Genomic DNA, 18,108 nt, shown 5'->3' with positions numbered 1-18,108 from the left:
CAAGGTAGAGAAGTAGACCTATGTGAACCTAATAAGGTTCAACAAGACCAAGTGCAGGGTGCTGCACCTGGGTCAGGGAAATCCCAGACATGAACACAGACTGGGAGAAGAACTCATTGAGAGTAGCCCTGCAGAGAAGGACTTGGGGACTCTGGGGGACAAAAAGCTCAGCATGAGCCAGCAGTGCAGGCCTGCAGCCCAGAAGGGCAACCGCACCCTGGGCTGCACCAGAGAGGTGGCAGCAGGGGAAGGAAGGGATTGTGCCCCTCTGCTCTGCCCTTGTGAGGTGCCACCAGGAGTCTTGTCCCCCAGCACAAGAAGGGTGTGAACCTGTTAGAGCAGATCCAGAAGAGGGCCACAAAGATGAGCTGGAGCACCTCTCCTATGAAAGAAGGCTGAGAGAGCTGGCGATGTTCAGCCTACAGAAGAGAAGTCTCCAGGGTGACCTCATTGCAGCCTTTCAGTATTTAAAGGGGGCTTATAAAAAAGATGGAGAGCAACTTCTTACTCGGGCAAGTAATGACAGGACAAGGGGGAATGGTTTTAAACTAAAAGAAGAGAGATTTAGATTAGATATTAAGAGGAAATTCATCACTCAGAGGGTGGTGAGGCACTGGCACAGGTTACCCACAGAAGCTGTGGATGCCCCATCCCTGGAGGTGTTCAAAGGCAACCCTGGGCAACCTGATCTAGTGGGTGGTGTGCCTGCCCTGCAGGGGGATTGGAACTAGATGGTCTTTAAGGTCCTTTCCAATCCAAGCTTTTCTATGATTCCATTATTCTATGAAATCTCAAACAGTTTTTGGATTTAAGGTAAAGCAAGGTATGTTTCTTTAATTGTGTCTATGATTCACTGCTGGACAAAGTGACCATAGAGGGTGGTGAACTCCGTCTCTGAAGGTGCTTCATCCTGACTTTCTAAAACCTTTTTGTGCCACAAAGTAATTTGTGTGAAGCATAGAGGCATGAGGGAAACTTTAAAGCTAAGGTAACAGATGACTTCAGACCCATAGTCTCAGTTGTCTAAATCTGCCTCCTGCTAGCTGGAAGGAAAAAGTGTATCAAATAGTGACCTAAGGAAATGGAAATAGGGGATGTTGCTGAAAAATGCCTGCCCTGGACACCCAGGTCTTCCCTGCTAGCACCTCCACTCAAGCAGTTTTCCTGAACTTGGAGAATCAGTTGCCTGAATCTTGAAGTGGATGCATTATTGATAGGAAAAGCCTCCTGTCTGCATTCAGTGAATTTTAGAGATGTTGATACTGTTTGGCATCTGTCTGCACACAAACTACAATGGTGTGTCTGCTGCAGTTATTAAATATACATGATGATAAATAGAGTTGTCTCTTTTATTCAGAAATTTAATGTTTTTACAAGTCCTTCCTTCCAATTTTTATGTATCTAAACAGAAGTCCATGGGTAGACATTGTTTTGGCATGCAATATTTTGCCAGAAACATCTTTAACTATGGAATTAGTGCTTGAGTCCCTCCTGTAAAACAAACAGTGCCACAAAATGACTTACCAGCTTGCTGTCTTTCAGACAAACACCCTTCTCTTTCCCTGTTTTTCTGTTTGTTTGTTTGTTTGTTTGTTTGTTTGTTTTGTTTTGTTTTGTTTTGTTTTGTTTTTTGTCTGTTTCTCCTTCCTGGACCACCACAGATTTCCACTGAGATGCCCCAGTGACCATTCTCAGTGTTCTCCACAATATTCCCAATCATTTTCACTCCATCTCTCGAACAACTTGGTGTTTTGCTTCCTGTTTTTCCCATCACTAAACTCTCAAAATAGATTGCTACTCAACCCAACCCCAATAAAAGTGCTTTCTTATCCTAAGTATTTGCTGTTGTTTCAGGACATGGCACCGACTATGAACAGAAACCCTCTTGGTGTGTCCACTTCCTTTGCTTGCTAGTGCTCTCAGGAGTTCTTTATACTTGCTTCTCTTTCTAGGCCCCTCAGCAGACTAAACTCTTAAGAACTGGATTTTCCCAGGTGATGGAGCTGCCTTTGAACCACAGTCATTAAATAATTATTTTATTGGGTATCTATGGATAATACATGAATCAAGATATAAGCATACAAGTGAAGTGGCACAGAAGTCCAGCACTGATATTCATTTAGCTGAAAATTTACAGTTTAAAGTGTGATTTTCTTGTTATCTAGTGCCTTTTTAAAAATTATTATTTTTTAATACCATCTCAGTCACATAGGCCAGGAAGAGAAGCAAATAAAAAAAAAAGAAAATACCTGTTACCAAAAGCCTCAAATCTAAAGACAAGTCAGGAGAGAGAACTGAGGAGACAAAAAAATATATATATAATAATGGTATGGCCATCATGAGAGGTCACAGGAGCTGTATGTATGTATCACTGCATAACAGGCAAACAAGAGGCTGCATTGCAAATTATGGATTTCATGAGCAGAATCAGCTGGAAAATGGAGGGTGGTTGAGATTATTTAAATTTCCTTTCTCATGTTGCTCTTTTTATCAAAATCATCTGAAACAGATGAAACCTCACATGCAGTAAAACAGCAAGACAAATATCAAATAAACATGCATGACTATTGTACTGTCATTGAAATTGGCTTATGACTGATTGTGCAGCCTTTAAAGTGCTTAACTAAAGCACAAGGTAAGCCTGTAATTAGTGAACCAAAGACACAAACTAGAAATGATCCAGTATCACAACTCTGTGAAATCTATGCAAACAGATTTATGTTATGCACTCTGCCTCTCACAATGCTGCAGTATAAACTGCAATTTAAAGGAGAGCTTGAAAGTACAGGAGCATACCGTAAGACATCACCATTGCATTCAGCTATGGCAAGAATAAGTACCATATATGCATGAGCCCATTAACTTCTTTAATTAATGTTACTATAATAAATACCAACATGTAATGTTACATTTACTATAAACATTATTAATTTTAGGAAAAGGAAGTATAATTCACAATTGCCCGATAACGGATGAATTTGCAGTGCTGCCAGGTAGTTAGATTCCGTCCCAACTACTGCAGCCCTGCTCCAGGATGAGATGCCATTTCACGCCAGCTGTCCCTCCCTGCTCTTTTCTCCTGCTTCCCATCCAGTGCATGCTTTGGTGCCTGCCTGGCTTCAAGGACCTGAACTCAGCTGAAGAGTTACATCTCCAAGTGCCACTGCGTCACACGCTCATCACTCGCCTAATACTGCCAGGGGATGTCCTCCACATCTTCTTGGTGACTGCCCAAGCTTTACAACAGGCTCTTGGAGAAAGAGCCAGGAGAGCTGCATTGGTTTTGTAAACGCATTGTGCACCTAGAGTAATAAACCCCAGAAAGACTATGTGCTCTCTTTAATCCATGGAGAATTTTCTAAATACCTGGCAGGTACACAAAATTTCTAATCCAAATGTCATTTAAACAGCAATAAAGCATAGCAAAATGCAGCAATATGAATCAGAATAATTCATACTAGTCACTATGTTCTGATTTTATGCTGAGCAGGTAAAGCTGATTTAATATGTGGTGGATTTGCCGTTGTGGTGAGGAATTGGATTGACTACAGCCTACTGGGGCCTTCAGGAGAAAGAGGTTTCTGAAAACAGAGCCCATGTTAGCGTATGAGAAGTTTTAGCTGTTGAAGGCAGAAAGTTTTACCATTCTTAGCCATAGTTCTACATCATCTGGGGCTGGTTACAATGTGTTAACAAAAGACTCCAGCCTGTGGTCTCTTACCTGAGCTCTGAGCTCTATTCCTTGCAATGCTGCAGAGCACAGTAAGAGTCTGTAAACCAGAGACAGCATCCGTATGGTAATCCTTCTGTAATACTCCTTGCTGAGCAGCCCCATGGTTACTGTTCAGAAGGATTTAAGAGAAAAAAAAAAAAAAAAAAAAAAAACAAAAACTGAGTGCTAGGAGTGGACAGGAATCAGCATCAGGGAACTACCCTTACTCTGCAGCATGAATCTAACATTCACTCAGATCCTGTGCACTTCAGGTTCCTTCATCTTGACAAGGGCACACATAACTGGGAGGATTTAGGGAGGGCATCATGCACAATCAGAGGACTGGACCAGCTTTGTACCAGCAGGACTGAGTGGTCCAGGACTCCCCAGTCAGGAAAGGACCATGCCTGGGGAGGCCACGTTTGTAAAATCACATAATGGCTAAGGCTAGAGGCACCTCTGTGTCCATCTTTTTCCAAATCCAACCAAGTGCCAAATGCCAGCTGTAAGGTTGTTCTGCTGTGTCCGCACTGAGCTGTAGCTACAGCAACAGCCCCTCCATGAAGCACATGTGTCCTGCGCTGCCTGTCCTGTGTGCATGCTGGCGTGGCACCTGTGGCAGTGCGCAGAGCTCGTATCTGCTTGCACAGTGCCCTGCAGTGGCTGCCCTGGGGACCTTTCCTGCGCTTCCCCAGGCTGCCCCGGGGACTGGGCTGGCAGCAGGGGCTGCAGACTGGCTGGCTCTGAAAGTGCTGAGCCTCTGTGGTGCCTGTCACTGGGAGTAAGATTGACCGGAGTGTGCAGAAACACAGTGTGCAGAACCACAGCGTGGCTGAGGCTGGGGGCACCCCTAGGTGCTGCCCCAGCAGGGCCCCGCGGAGCCACTCGCCCAGCCCCACGTCCCGGCGGCTGCTGGAGACCCCGCGGAGGAGCCCCCAGCCCCTCTCTGGGCACCCGCCCGGCACAGCAGTGCTGCCTGGGGCCCAGAGGGCACCTCCCGGGCTCCAGGCTGGGCCCGGGGCCTCTGCTCCTGGCCCTGGGCACCCCTGGCGAGAGCCTCCCACAGAGCCAGCCCCAGCTCTCGCAGCCTCTCCTCACGGCAGAGGTGCTCCAGGCCCTCCCACACCTCGGGGCCCTGCTGCGCTCTCGCCACCAGCTCCAGGCCTCTCTGGCCCCAGGAGCACCCCAGGGGTGGCCTCCCCAGTGCAGAGCAGAGCAGAAGGATCACATCCTTTGACCTGCTGTTGACATACTTTGCCTAATGCAGCCAAGAATACCATTGGCCTTCTTAACAGCAAGGGCACATCACTGGCTCATGTTCAAAAAATGAAGGCAATCATGCAGGAAGCACACAGGGATGGGCTGCTCACCGTCTTTCCTCATACAAAAATCAGCCTTGTTTCCCGTGGTCTCCAATTGACCTAGACTGGGGATGTTCCTCACTGCGGGTCAGTTACCCTGGCTATGGCAACATGGCCTGGTGGGGACAGATAATTCTGACTTCATGAGGTTGTTCTCCTCCTATCTCTGATCAATCATTTACTTTCAAATGGACACAGACCATAATAGCAACTGAAAGCTGCACCCAGTCAGAGCAGAATGGACACCAGGTGACACTTGAAACACCTTGGCCAACTGTGGTTATACTTTTTCCTGTGGTTTGACCTTAGTTCTGGCTTCCTTTTGATCATATGCATCCCCATTTTCATCAAAATCACTCATTTTTCCACTAGCTGTCCAAGGCAATAATGGATTCATGTGCTCTTGTCCATTAGGGATCACTGGCTGCAAGAATGCCCCTTCACTCTGGAAGCTGACCCACAGGACAGCGCTAGTGTTGGTGGAGATCATAGAATCATAGAATGTCCCAGGTTGGAAGGGATCATAAAATCCAACTCCTGGCACCACACAAGTCTACCCAAAAATTCAGACCACATGACTAACAGCACAGTCCAAATGCTTCTTAAAATCCACCAGGCCTGGTGCCGTGACTATGTCCCTGGGGAGCTTGTTCCAGTGTGCGACCACCCTCTCAGTGAAGAACCTCTTCCTCATATCCAGCCTGAATATCCTCTGTCACAGCTTGACTCCATTCCCTTGGGTCCTATCACTGGTCACTAAAGAGAACAGATCGGCTCCTGCTGCTCCACTGCCCCTCGTAAGGAAGCTGTAAATGGCGATGAGGTCTCCCCTCAGCCTCCTCTTTTCCAGGCTGAACAGACCAAGTGACCTCAGCCACTCCTGGTATGTCTTCCCCTCTAGGCCCTTCCCCATCTTTGTAGTGATAAGATAAGATAAGATAAGATAAGATAAGATAAGATAAGATTAGATTAGATTAAGATGGGATTAAGATGGGATAAAATAAAACAGGTTGGATGGGGTTTTGAGCAACCTAACTTAGTGGGAGGTGTCCCTGCCTAACGCAGGGGGGTTGGAACTAGATGATCTTTAAGGTCCCTTCCAACCCAAAACATTCTATGGAACACACAACACCGCTGCCCTTGTGGAAGGGTGTCCAAGAAGTTGTCACGTGTCTCCATGCTTGCATAGTTTCATAACTGCAATAGTGTAATCAGCCATAAAGTAGCTGTTCACTGGTACTGCCTTGGTAACTGTTGTCACAATCGGTTATGTGTCAGGGAATTTAAAAAGGGATTAGACAAATTAATGAACAAGGGTCCGTAAACACGTATTCCAGTGACTGTGTAGGGACATGACCGCTATGATCACTAGTACAACAAAGCAGTTGGGACACTATATGGCAATGGCCTGTGGGAGCTGCCCAGGCTCAGGCACCCTTGGAGAAGATTTACTGCTGGCGCTGAGGAGCCAGGGGTGGCCCCACAGTCCAAACCCATAGGACAGCTTTCACCTTCTTTTTTTTTCCAACCTAGAAATTCTGTGATTCTGTGATTCTGATTCTTGCAGCAGAGAGGGGAGGCACTCACCAGCACAACACAAGGGCTCCGTGCTTCAGTTTCTGCTAGTGATCACACTCTGATCTTCTACTTGTGCCTCCCAAGTGTTCCGATCCCTGCATATGTCTCTGGGGAACTCTGCAATTTGGTAGCTGCTCTGCAGGGAGGGAGCAGAAGCACTGCCATGGGCTGCCACAGTACCAGCAGCAATCTCAGAGAGAACACAAGGCAAGGAGTGATGGCCTTGTTCTTCCACCTCGTAAGCCCAATGGTGCTGACCTGCCATGGCTCAAGTACAGGTGGTACAGGAGGCTGAAGGTGAAAGCTGCCTCTAAGCAGAAGAAACACAGTGGAGCTGAGAGCAGCAGAAGAGATACACACAAAGACCAAATGAGAAATTACAGAATTTGTTGCTGGCATTCAGGGATGATCTTGTGGGACCCAAACCTCACTTGTCCAATTTAAGCTCGCTCCCATGTTGCAGCATCTTCCTGCGCAGCAAGACGGCTTGCACCTGGGGAGTTTTGTGTGGTACAGAGAATGAGCACTGGGAAAAGGCACAGGGAGGCCCCTGTCTCTCATCCATGTGCATCCAGATGAGCTCATGCAAATGCACTGCAAGAGAGTTGAAATACAGAATTTAGTAATTAGGTGAACTTGGGGGTTTTCCTCAGCCTTTCATCTGAGCTGCCTCCTTCTTCATGTCGTGTGCACATGAGCCCATGAGTTTATTTTCCCAACCTGTGTTCAGAGGTCAATTTTAATCTTGTTTTGTGGCTCCCAGAGAGATTCTTCCCTTGTCATGGGTCTGAGATAACTGTGTCTATAACCACTGTGGCAGGTCCCTGAGGTTTTTGAGACATTCCAGTGTCAGGTAGGAATTGAAATGTTTCAGAAAGATCACTCTGTCCGTGGCTCTGTCTTCATTCACATATCTCTGATGTCATTTTCCTTTTTTTTTTTTCTTCTTTTTTTTTTTTTCTTTTTTTTCTTTTTAATCCTTCCTTGATTTCTGTTCTCAGTTTTTCTTCTTTCTTGGCTCACACATAACTTCAATATGTGTAGCATCTTCATTTAGGGATATTAAAGCACTTTATCAAAAATAAGCAGTTTCTATTACTAACTTTGCAGAAAGCAGAACATGTGAGTGAAATACTGAAATAAATAATTGATTGTTGTTGCAGGGCACCAGCAGAAAGAAAAAAAAAAAAAGCATTTCCAGTCTCTCTACCTTCATCTACCACCTCTCCACCAACACCTCCTTTCCCCAAGGTACCTGAGTGTCCAGCATGCTTTTGAATAGCAGAGATAACATCTTTTCTCTGAGCTATCCACCTGGAGAGACCAGACCTGCCTTGCTTATTCTCTCTGAGCAACACTCACAACCTCCATTGACCTGCACAGCTTAACAAGCCCTGGTATGATGTGGACAGGAGAGTTGGGCCAAAAAAACTTTCTTCCTGTTTCAAACCAGAGCAATCCAAGAGTTGTGTCATGCAATCTCTGATTTCCATTTTAGCAACCACCTTCTAAATCCTAATTTTTTTAACAACAAAAAAATTTGATGGATGGAACAAGAAAGTATTTGAAATGAGAAGCCTGAAGTAACAATATCTGTCCAACGTAAAATATATCTCTTCCTTATCCCATTACTTTTATGTTCATCGAGATATCCCCTGCTTGCAGTCTTTTATGGGGCATTTTAAACAATTTTTGCAGGGAAAGGAAGAAAAGATTAGATTAGGCCCCTCAGGGCCCCTAGGGTTGTCTGCTCTTCTTGTAGCCAAGTGCTGATTCACTTCTGAAGGACTCCAGCTCCAGTGTGAGGTGGTCAAACACAGGTGACTCTGTGAGGTGTCTCCTTGTGCTGGTGGTGGGTGTCCCTCTGCAAGGTCCCCATCTGCACCGGGCATCCCAGACCCCAGAAGCTGGTGGCAATCCAGGGCTCAGCTCAGTTGCTGTCCCCATGGTGCTGAGTCCAAGCGGAGATGCCCTCAGTTTCCATCTGTGGCACAAGTCCAGCACACTGCCCTGTAGCCCTGTGCCATGGGCTTTGTATGGAGTTTACAAGGTATCAGGAGTGAGGCTGGTCAGGTTTTCTCTCTCCGAGTGTTTTTGTTGTTGTTGTTGTTGTTGTTGTGTTTTTGTTGTTGTTGTTGTTGTTTATTAGATTAAGCAATAACAGCAACCAGTACGCTGACCAAGTGACTATGACTTTTTTTGCTCGCTGTTATATGGTACACCCAGTTTCAGCTTTACGCAGATAGTAGCAACAAGTAGCTATTCTGAGCTGAATGAGATATTTATGGCTAACATAATGCTGTAGTGCTGAGAAATACAGATCTGGCATGATGTCAGGGGCCTTGAGAAGTGGGGACAGAAGATGCAATGTAGGGGAGTGCAGGCATGGGATGATAAAAGCTTGGGTACAGGCTGGCACTGGAAGTCCCTTGGCTACAAGTAACTGGAGAGGACCTTTAGATCATCTAGATCCAATCCCCACCATGGGCAGGGACACCTCCCACCAGATCAGGTTGTTCAGGGCCTCGTCCAACCTGGTCTTGAACACCTCCAGGGATGGGGCATCCACAGCTTCTCTGGGCAACCTGTGCCAGTGCCTCACCACCCTCTCAGTGAAGAATTTCCTCCTAATATCTAATCTAAATCTCTCCTCTTTTAGTTTAAAACCATTCCCCCTTGTCCTATCATTATCTGATTCAGCAAAAAGTTGTTCTCCATGCTTTTTATAAGCCCCCTTTAGGTATTTAAAAGCTGCAACGAGGTCATCCCTGAGCCTTCTCTTCTCCAGATGAACATCCCCAGCTCTCAGCCTTTCTTCGTAGGAGAAGTGCTCCAGTCCTCTGATCATCTTCATGGCTTTCTCTCACTTTTTTTTTTTTTTTTTTAAATCTGTAATAGCTACATCAAGATGGTGATTCTTGTATTAGACTCTTTAGATTTCAATTATACTAACAATAAATTCTTCACTTTATACATCAAATGGGCTTCCATTTTGCCAATAAATATGACTCTGAGCATAATAACACCCACAGCCCTTCGTAGCAGCAGCTGCAGGAAGCCATGTGGGCCACCACCAGGCATCTCCGATGACACCTGTGGTCTCCAGTGGCACTAAGAACCAACATGCAGGCAGGTGCCTCAAGCTCCTGTCCAACACAGGCCCTGAATCACCCAGAACACACCTTAAAGTGTTTACTCAGCAGCTGCTTATCCAAATCTGATCCAGAGAAAAAGCATCCAGAGCAACTCTATCTCAAACTGGAGATAGGTTGCATCAGACAAGTCAGCTGGATGGAGCAAATGCAGGTACCCCACTCACCCATGAAGTGAACAGATATATCTAGGACCACAGTGAGAGGGAATTTCCCCATTTTCTACACCGTCAGGTGTACAAGTACCCCCTGCTAGGAGAGTGTGGAATAATTGCCAGAGGTAACTTAGAAATTAAACTTATATTCATATTTTAAAGAAAAGGTACAGCACTGAAGAAGCTTCCAAGGTGGAGTGTAGCTGCCTTCTGCAGAAGTTCCCTAGGCCTCCAACCTTAGCTGTTGACCACACCAGGGGAACTTGGTGTGCTGAGTCTAAGAGGAAGTGTACAAGGGGTGGAGTGGAATGGAGACAGCGCAGCCAGGCTCTGTGATAAGATGGGAATTTGAAGGTACATTGGAACCAGTAAGCTACATCTTTGCTACCCCGGACCAATGGCCTGCCATGTTTTTGACAAAATGCTGTCCTTTTGGTGAACTTTGCTCTTTATATTACCATTATAATAGCAAAACACATCTCCATCCCAAAGGCTACCCGCCTCCAATGTGTAACCGTGCCTCACTGAGTGTATGCTTTTATTTTTTTTTCTACTCTATACCTTTGTGGCGCAATTGCCTGAAGTAACTAGGAAAACAAAACTAACATTCACATTTTAAAGAAAATGTACAGCATTGAAGAGGCTTTCAGGGTTGGGTGTAGCTGCATTACCTGAGCGTTCACTAGGCTTCCAACCTTAGGTGCTGTCATGCTGGGGGAACCTGGTGTGCTAGCCCTAAGGAACAGTACGGAGCGTAGAGTGGAGTGGAGACACCACAGCTAGGCTCTGTACCAGGTGGGGACTTGATTGTTCTTGTGCACACCGAGACCAATAAGCTGCACTTTTTGCTACCATGAGCCAATGACCTGTCATGCTTTGACAAATGCTGTACCCTAGTGTACTTTTGCTCATCATAATATCATTATAATACCAAAACACACCTCCATCCCAAAAGCTACCCGCCTCCAAGGTGCAACCACCCCTCACTGAGCATGCGCTCTGAATTTCTTGGAGCTTATTACTTTAAATGGAGACGGGAGAACTTTTTACCAATCATAACTAAGATATGCTTGACTAGAGTCACTCAAGCTCCACCTAAAAAATAGAAAATAATATAAATTGGCCTAAGAGAGAGGGAATGTTAAGGAAGATACCACTGTCAGGGGAGATACCTTCCCAAGGGAATATAACATCCTGAGGGACCTCCTGACTCCGGGGATCAGTTGATGGGCTGAGCCTCTCTTCCACCCCATTGGGACGCCTTTGGGTGAGATTTGAACGCTTGGTTATATCGTGTGTCTCCGCGGACTCAGGAATCTCTATAGAGTCTTTGTGCCTTTTAATGCATTAATTTCCAGGCTGCGCACCTGTAACACCTGTATTTCATGCATGCTAGCTTGCTTTTGCAGACAGTCACTATCGCCGGCAATCCAAAGAACCTGTGTACCTGTTGCTGTAATAAATCGCACTTGATTGCATTGTTCCTAGTTGTGATAGCCCTCATTAAACGTGACAAGAGTAAGGGTGGTTATACGTTATTGGTGAATCCGTGACAGTGGTAGTTCAGTGCTCTGAATCCAACCAGACCCTTAACAGTTAATGAGTTATTGGTGAATCCGACCGGACCACTAACGGTTAATGCGCTGTTGGTGAATCTGTGATTGTGATAGTTCAGTACCTGGAATCTGACCAGGCCCATAACAGTTAATCAGCTACATCCCTTAATGCGACAACCTTTAAAAGCAAGGGGAGAAAATTTAGCACCAATCATAACAAAGGTATGTATGACTAGAGTCATTCAAGCTCCATCTGATAGACAAAAAGTGATATAAATTAGCTTAAGGGAGATAGGATGTTAGGGAAGATATCATTGCAAAAGATAAGATACCATCTCGAAAGATACCTTCTGACTTCTGGGATCAGTCGACAGGCTGAGCATCTTTTCCCACCCCTTTGGGATGCCTTTGGGTAAGATTCAGACACGTGGTTATACCAAGTGCCTCCCCAGGAAACTCAGACATCTGTAGAGTTGCTTTATACCTTTTAACACGTTTGTAGCCAGGCAGTGTTACTCATACTTCTGGTAATGGCACGTGCTTTGCAGACAGTGAATATATCTCCGGCATTCCAAAGAACCTGCGTATCTGTTGCTCTAATAAATTGCGCTACTCATTAATCTAGCCGTGGTAGTTCTCAAGGAATGAGACCGAACTCTTTTAGGTGTGGCCATAGTAGTTCACGGAACACGACTAAACTGAGGATGTATTACATTATTTGTGCATCCATAATCATGATAGTTCAATATGCTGACTGTGATCGGACTTACAATGAGTACTTGGGCATCACCCCAATTATTTTAACCTTTAATGCAACAGACGGTGCAGACATTCACACTGGACACATTGATGGGCCTTCTGGGGAGCCCTCGGGAACTGCGCAACCATGAGTGTGGTATATGTGGGAAAAGGTTGCAGAAAATGTGATAAAGAATTGCAACAACAGGCAACAGGTACATGAATAAATTCCATATATGTAAAGGGTTAGTATGGCTCTTTTAGCACGCAGGAAAGCATCCCTAATTTATTGCAGGTCTTCAAAGGATAGGAAAGTATTCTGGCTGGGGCAGATCCAAGCAATTGACTCTGCCTGGGTTCCCAAGAGCTTTGCATTCATCCAACAAGAAGCCATGAGATGAGAATGAGGTCCCACACACTAGTGAATAACTGAATCGGAAAGTAAAGGCACATGGCTGTCTTTACAGTGAGCCCCTACAGGAGTCTGTACTGGGACTTCTGCTTTTCAGCTGATTCTATCTGGGACAACAGCAAGGTGACCATGTTTGCTGATGAGATTGTTCCTTTGAGAACAGGAGGGCCAGCTGAGAAAATCTGCAGAAGATCCTGGTAGGACTGAGCCTCTGAACAATAAAACAACACATTAAAAAAAAATAATAATAAAATAAAAAAATCAGTTCAGACAAACATAAAGAGATGCACCTGGGGAAAAAAATAATCCACAGAAAGCTTTACATAGAAAATGACAGGCTCATGGCTAACAATTATCTCTCAGGAACAAGCTGTCACAGTTACGATAGTTTTACAACAACACAGTTCAGTGATCAGCAGTGTCCAAAAACAAACCAGATATTAGAAATTCCTAGGCAAGGAACAGAAAACAAGGCAAGCAGAGCGCTGTGCATCTGAAATACTGCTGCAGTCCTGGTGCCTTGGGGAGCAGAAACACTTGCTATGAGAGATGAGTGAGCAGACTGTGGCTGTGGTTTGAAAAGGGACAACTGAGGAGTCTTGACAGAGGTGGTAAAGGCATGAAAGAGATGAGTGTGGGACGATTGCTCATTGTCACCTCCAATATGACAGCTGAAAATGTGAGAAATGGAAATATCACAGGGCTTGTTCAGAAGGAACGCATAGAGGTCATTATTCATGCAACATGTCACTAGACCACAGAAATCACCAAAACAGGGTCTTGTGGAGTTCAAAGTGTTCATGAATTAAATTTAAGAAGATGAGCTCCTTAGGCAAGTGCATTCATCACCAAAAAGCCAGTCCTGTGATTGAAGAAAAGAGCAAAACAGCCCTAAAACCTGTGCTGTCCCAGCAGGAAGATCCCACATGTTTGCAGAGGGTGGACACTTCCCTTCTTGTGACCAGATCTTTACTCGTAGTTTCAATTACTGTTTTCAGGTTTTTGCAACAAGGTGCACTGTTTCCCTTCATCAGCTGGCATCTATTCTTTGTGTTAGGAGTTATTATTAGTTCCTCTGAGAAAACAGAGCTTATACTGTTTTTGTGATGAGAATTACCACTTCTGTATTTATTCTTGGTGCATCCTGGATCTGCACTTCCTTGCTTGTTTTATCTTATGCAATGGTGTACAGCAAATTAAAACTGCCTGCTGTAAGGCAAGTAGAGGAAAAAGGACTTGTTATGAATGGCTAAGGCTGATAAGAGACCTGTCCTTCAAAATAAGCAGCCAGATTGTTTCCCAGGCCAGACAGCATTGCCTGTGAAAGGGGCTGGGCAAGCTGGTTGTCACACCAACAAAACTGCTTCTAAGGTAACAAATTCTAGCAGAAGTTAAAGCTCGTTATGCATATTAAGAAAGTAATTTCAAGTGCCAGCACCTGTGTTAGAAGGCATTGCTATTAAATCTGACCCCAGGAAGCTCCTGCAGTGAGTGTTTTTAGGGTCTTACTGGGGACTTAAAGGCTACCTGGACTGGTAAGGTTGTTTTCTATGATTTTTTTTTTTATTTTTTTTTTTTTTTTTGGGTGGGGAGGGAAGAGGGAGTTAAGTTTATGCACATAGGTATGATGCAAGTTAGCTACTTTTTAGCTCTCAGGTTTATGTGTATGCTTTATCAGTTTTGTAATTGTTATCTTCTGTGTCACTTCATGTTCATTTAATGCTGTAAGTGGTTTGCCTTTCTCTTGTGCTCTGCAAAAAACTTTATGGAAGGTGGTTGGTTTGGACCTTTACCCTGTTTTCACAAGGGCTGTAAAACAGTGCTGTTTCTGCAGTAAGCTACTATAAGAGTCCTATTAACCTCTGGGTGGGTGGAGGAGGGTAAGGTATGGTAACACGAAATTAGAGACCCACAACTCTGAGATCAGACTTGATAGACATGAGACAAAGACCCAGATGAAGATAAAGCAAAGAAAAACTCTTTTTCTGTACTCCTGAAAGCAAGGTGGGTCTCCTGTAGTTCACTGTCCATGTGCATTTAACTATAACTCATAAACTACTAGCTGAAAAGATCCCTTAACTAGTTATGTCTATTTCTTAATAAATGCTCAGGATCTGAAAGCTCTGCTCTGAAACAGTGGTGTGGCTTAATGAAGTGAGTGGGTCTCATATAGCATCCTCTTTCTGGTCAGGGTGTTTTGTGGAATGCTTGAGGTTAAGTACAAAACAGTCCTTGGTGCTAAATGTGGCTGACCTTCCAGCCGTGCCTGGGGGAGCTGCACTTGTGTCCTTGGTGCTGTGAGCTGCTGGCAGTCTGCTTGTCTGTCCTCAGGAGCAGCTGGCCTGTGCAGCACATCAACTACTGCTGCTTGTGGCAGACCCCTTCCTGCACTATCCCTGTCCCACACAGCTCTGGCCTCCCATCCCCTGACCTGAACGGGGTGGCTGTGGAGATGAGAGCAGGGCAGGTGCTGCTCGTGCTGTTGGCTGCCTCGGCAGTGATGCCTGCAAAGGACCCGTTGCTGAATGTCTGTATGGATGCCAAACACCACAAAACCAAGCCTGGCCCAGAAGGGACGCTGCATGGCCAGGTATGATGCTGCTGTTGATGTTAGATGGGGTTGTCTGGGTCTGGGACCCCTGTACCTACCTCCCCAGGTGATATGGGCTCGCTTGTGCTTTGGGCTTAATGACCACCCACCTGAAGAGGGTGGCCTGTGCTGGGTAGGAGGCTTGTTTGATGCTTCCCTCCAGAAAATGGTGAGGGGAGGGGCAGTGCTGTGAGGAATTGTCATCTCACTGTTACCCCTGTTTCACTAGGGGGTATCCTTTCCAAAGCCTAGGTACCTAAGATAAGAACAGATAATGGATGGCATGGAAAGACGCTCTCTTTTGCTCCCTTTATCAATGCTAGAGCCTGTTATTACTGTGCAGCTCTGGCAGATCTTGGTAGGGATGGGACTAAGAGCAAGCCAGGGCACAGGAGGCAGCAGTTCTTCTATTCCTCTGCCTGGCACCAATTCCTGGTGAGGATCTGACCCTCAGGGTCCTCCTCATATTCTTCCTCTAACTCCATCTTGTTGCAGCCCTAAGCTCTTCAGCCTAAAGCGTCCAAGGGCTGGCTGAAGAAGAGAAACTGCTATTGCTAGTGATGGGTTTCTGCCTCCTTGGGCTCCCTCAAGACGTCCCCAGCTGGTCTATCTCCTGTTCTGTTGCAGTGTGCTCCCTGGAAGGACAATGCCTGCTGCACAGCCAACACAAGTTCAGAAGCCCACAGGGACCAGTCTTACCTGTACAACTTCAACTGGAACCATTGTGGGGTGATGCCACCCAAGTGCAAACGCCACTTCATCCAGGACACATGCTTGTATGAGTGCTCACCCAACCTGGGGCCCTGGATTGACCAGGTAAAGCTAAATCCCTTGTGATGAATGCAACAGGGCTTGTACCAGTCACTATATGTTATACGGTGGCCCTCTGTACGGTATGGTGTGGCATGTATGGGTGTGTGCTCCTCAGGGACACCTCACCTTTCCTACTGGGTTTGGATAGGCTGATGGAAGGACTGCCTGTTGTCAAGGTGTGCTGGGTCTGGCTGGGATGTTAACTTTCCCTGCAGCAGCCCACACAGTGCTGTGCTCTGCACTTGGAGCTGGAACAGCAGTGGGATCACACCAGGGTTGTGTCTGCTGCTGAGCAGTGCTGGCACAGCACCGGGCCTCTCTCTAACCCTCCTAGGAGGTGGGCAAAAAGTGAGAAGAGAAACATCCCCAGGGCAGCTGACCTAAACCAACCAAAGGGACATTCCATACCATATGGTGTCACACTCAGCAATAAAAGGTGGAAAAAGGAAGAAGAGGGGAGGGGTGGGCTCTCGTGAAAATGTCGGTCCTCCTCCCAAACACGGGCTATGTGTGTTGAGGCCCTGCTTCAAGGACGTGATCAAGCATTGCTCTCTTGTGGAAAGTAGAGAGTAGTTTCTTTCCTCTGTACTTCCACACAGCCTTTGTTTTGTGGTGTGTTTTTTTTTTTTTTCTTCCCTCCCCCCCCCCCCCCCCCCTTCTTTTTCTCTTTAGTTAAATTGCTTAATTAAAGGGGAAAAAATATTAAGTAAGTTATCTTTATCTCAACCCATGAGTTCTTTACTTCTTTCCCTCCTCATCTAAGGAGGGGGAGTGAGAGAGCAGTAGTGGTGTTTAGCTGCCTAGCACAGTAAAACCACCACACAAGGCATGTCTCCCTCGGGGCTGAAATTCTTCTAAGATCAGCTCTGGACCCTAGGGGAAGGTCCTGCAGATCCTGCTCCTTAGCTTTCGAGGACCACCACCAGTGTGTATGGTCCTGTTCCCTTGCAGGTTGACAGCAGCTGGCGTCGGGAGAGGATTCTTCATGTGCCACTCTGCAAAGAGGACTGTGAGGAGTGGTGGGAAGACTGCAAGGACTACGTCACATGCAAAGACAACTGGCACAAGGGCTGGAACTGGGCGACAGGTCAGTGACTCTGTGGGGAAAACCTTTCCTCCTCTCCACAGGCAAGACCCTGGGATCGTCCCTGCTCCTGCCTGTGCTTGGAGCCAAGACCCTCCCTGGCCTCATCTTCCTGTGGAGTTGCAGACCAGAAGGTGGTCAAGCCACCACCCATCACTGCTGCGATGCAGTGATCAGCTGTGGGCAGGCTGAAACAGGTGGCCTCCTCTCCCACATGAAAGGAAAGAGATGAATGCTAGCTCAAATTGTTTGCCTTTTTTCTTTTTTTTCTTTTTGGTGCTGTCTTCAGGAACAAACCGCTGTCCTTGGGGCTCCATATGCAGGCCCTTCGCCGAAGTCTTTCCTGAACCAAAAGACCTGTGTGAGAAGATCTGGTCCAACTCCTACAAATACACCACAGAGCGTCGGGGCAGCGGACGCTGCATCCAGATGTGGTTTGACCCTGCCAAGGGGAATCCCAATGTGGTTGTGGCGAAGTACTATGCTTGGAAGAAGAGATCCTCTCCTGTGGGGATGGAGAATGTGACTCCTGAGGCTGGTAAAGCTGTGTGTGCACTGCCGTGGCCTGTCCTGGTCCTGCTGCCTCTGGCCCTGGTGTTGCTCCCTGAGGGAGCAAGGTGTGGGCCCCCTGCATGGGGGTCCCTGTGACAGCTCCCCAAAGGTGTGTGGCTTTCATTGCTCTGAAGGAATGGGCTCCTGCAGCAGAAGCTGGTGTGGGTGGCACCTAGGTCTGGTCAAACTGGTGATGTGCCCCAGCGTGTGCTCAGCATGAATTGTTGGACCTTGACAACTGCTGCTGCTTTCAGCTGCCGATGAAGGCAGTTATTTCTGTTATTTATCCACAGTCCTAGGGAGAGCATTACCAGGCATCCTTCCTCTCATGTAGGAGCTCCTTCATGTCTGTTCTCATGCTGTACTTGCTGTCTCCTGTCCATAGGACAGGTGCTGATGGCTGTG

General features: G+C 46.4%; 1 protein-coding gene across 1 annotated transcript; it reads left to right on the top strand.

The window, feature by feature from the left end:
* Positions 1 to 15,116: 15,116 nt before the first annotated feature.
* LOC311220460 (folate receptor gamma-like) lies at positions 15,117 to 17,799 on the top strand (the record flags this gene model as incomplete). Its single annotated transcript, XM_084304002.1, has 4 exons — positions 15,117 to 15,254; positions 15,882 to 16,070; positions 17,019 to 17,154; positions 17,441 to 17,799. 4 exons carry the CDS (start codon positions 15,117 to 15,119, stop codon positions 17,797 to 17,799), a joined length of 822 nt encoding a protein of 273 aa, XP_084160128.1.
* Positions 17,800 to 18,108: the final 309 nt, after the last annotated feature.

Source organism: Netta rufina (assembly GCF_964035555.1).
Source record: "Netta rufina genome assembly, chromosome: 1".
Classification (NCBI taxonomy): domain Eukaryota; kingdom Metazoa; phylum Chordata; class Aves; order Anseriformes; family Anatidae; genus Netta; species Netta rufina.
Note: the sequence above shows the minus strand (reverse complement) of the source record. Positions and strands in the feature narration are given on the sequence as shown.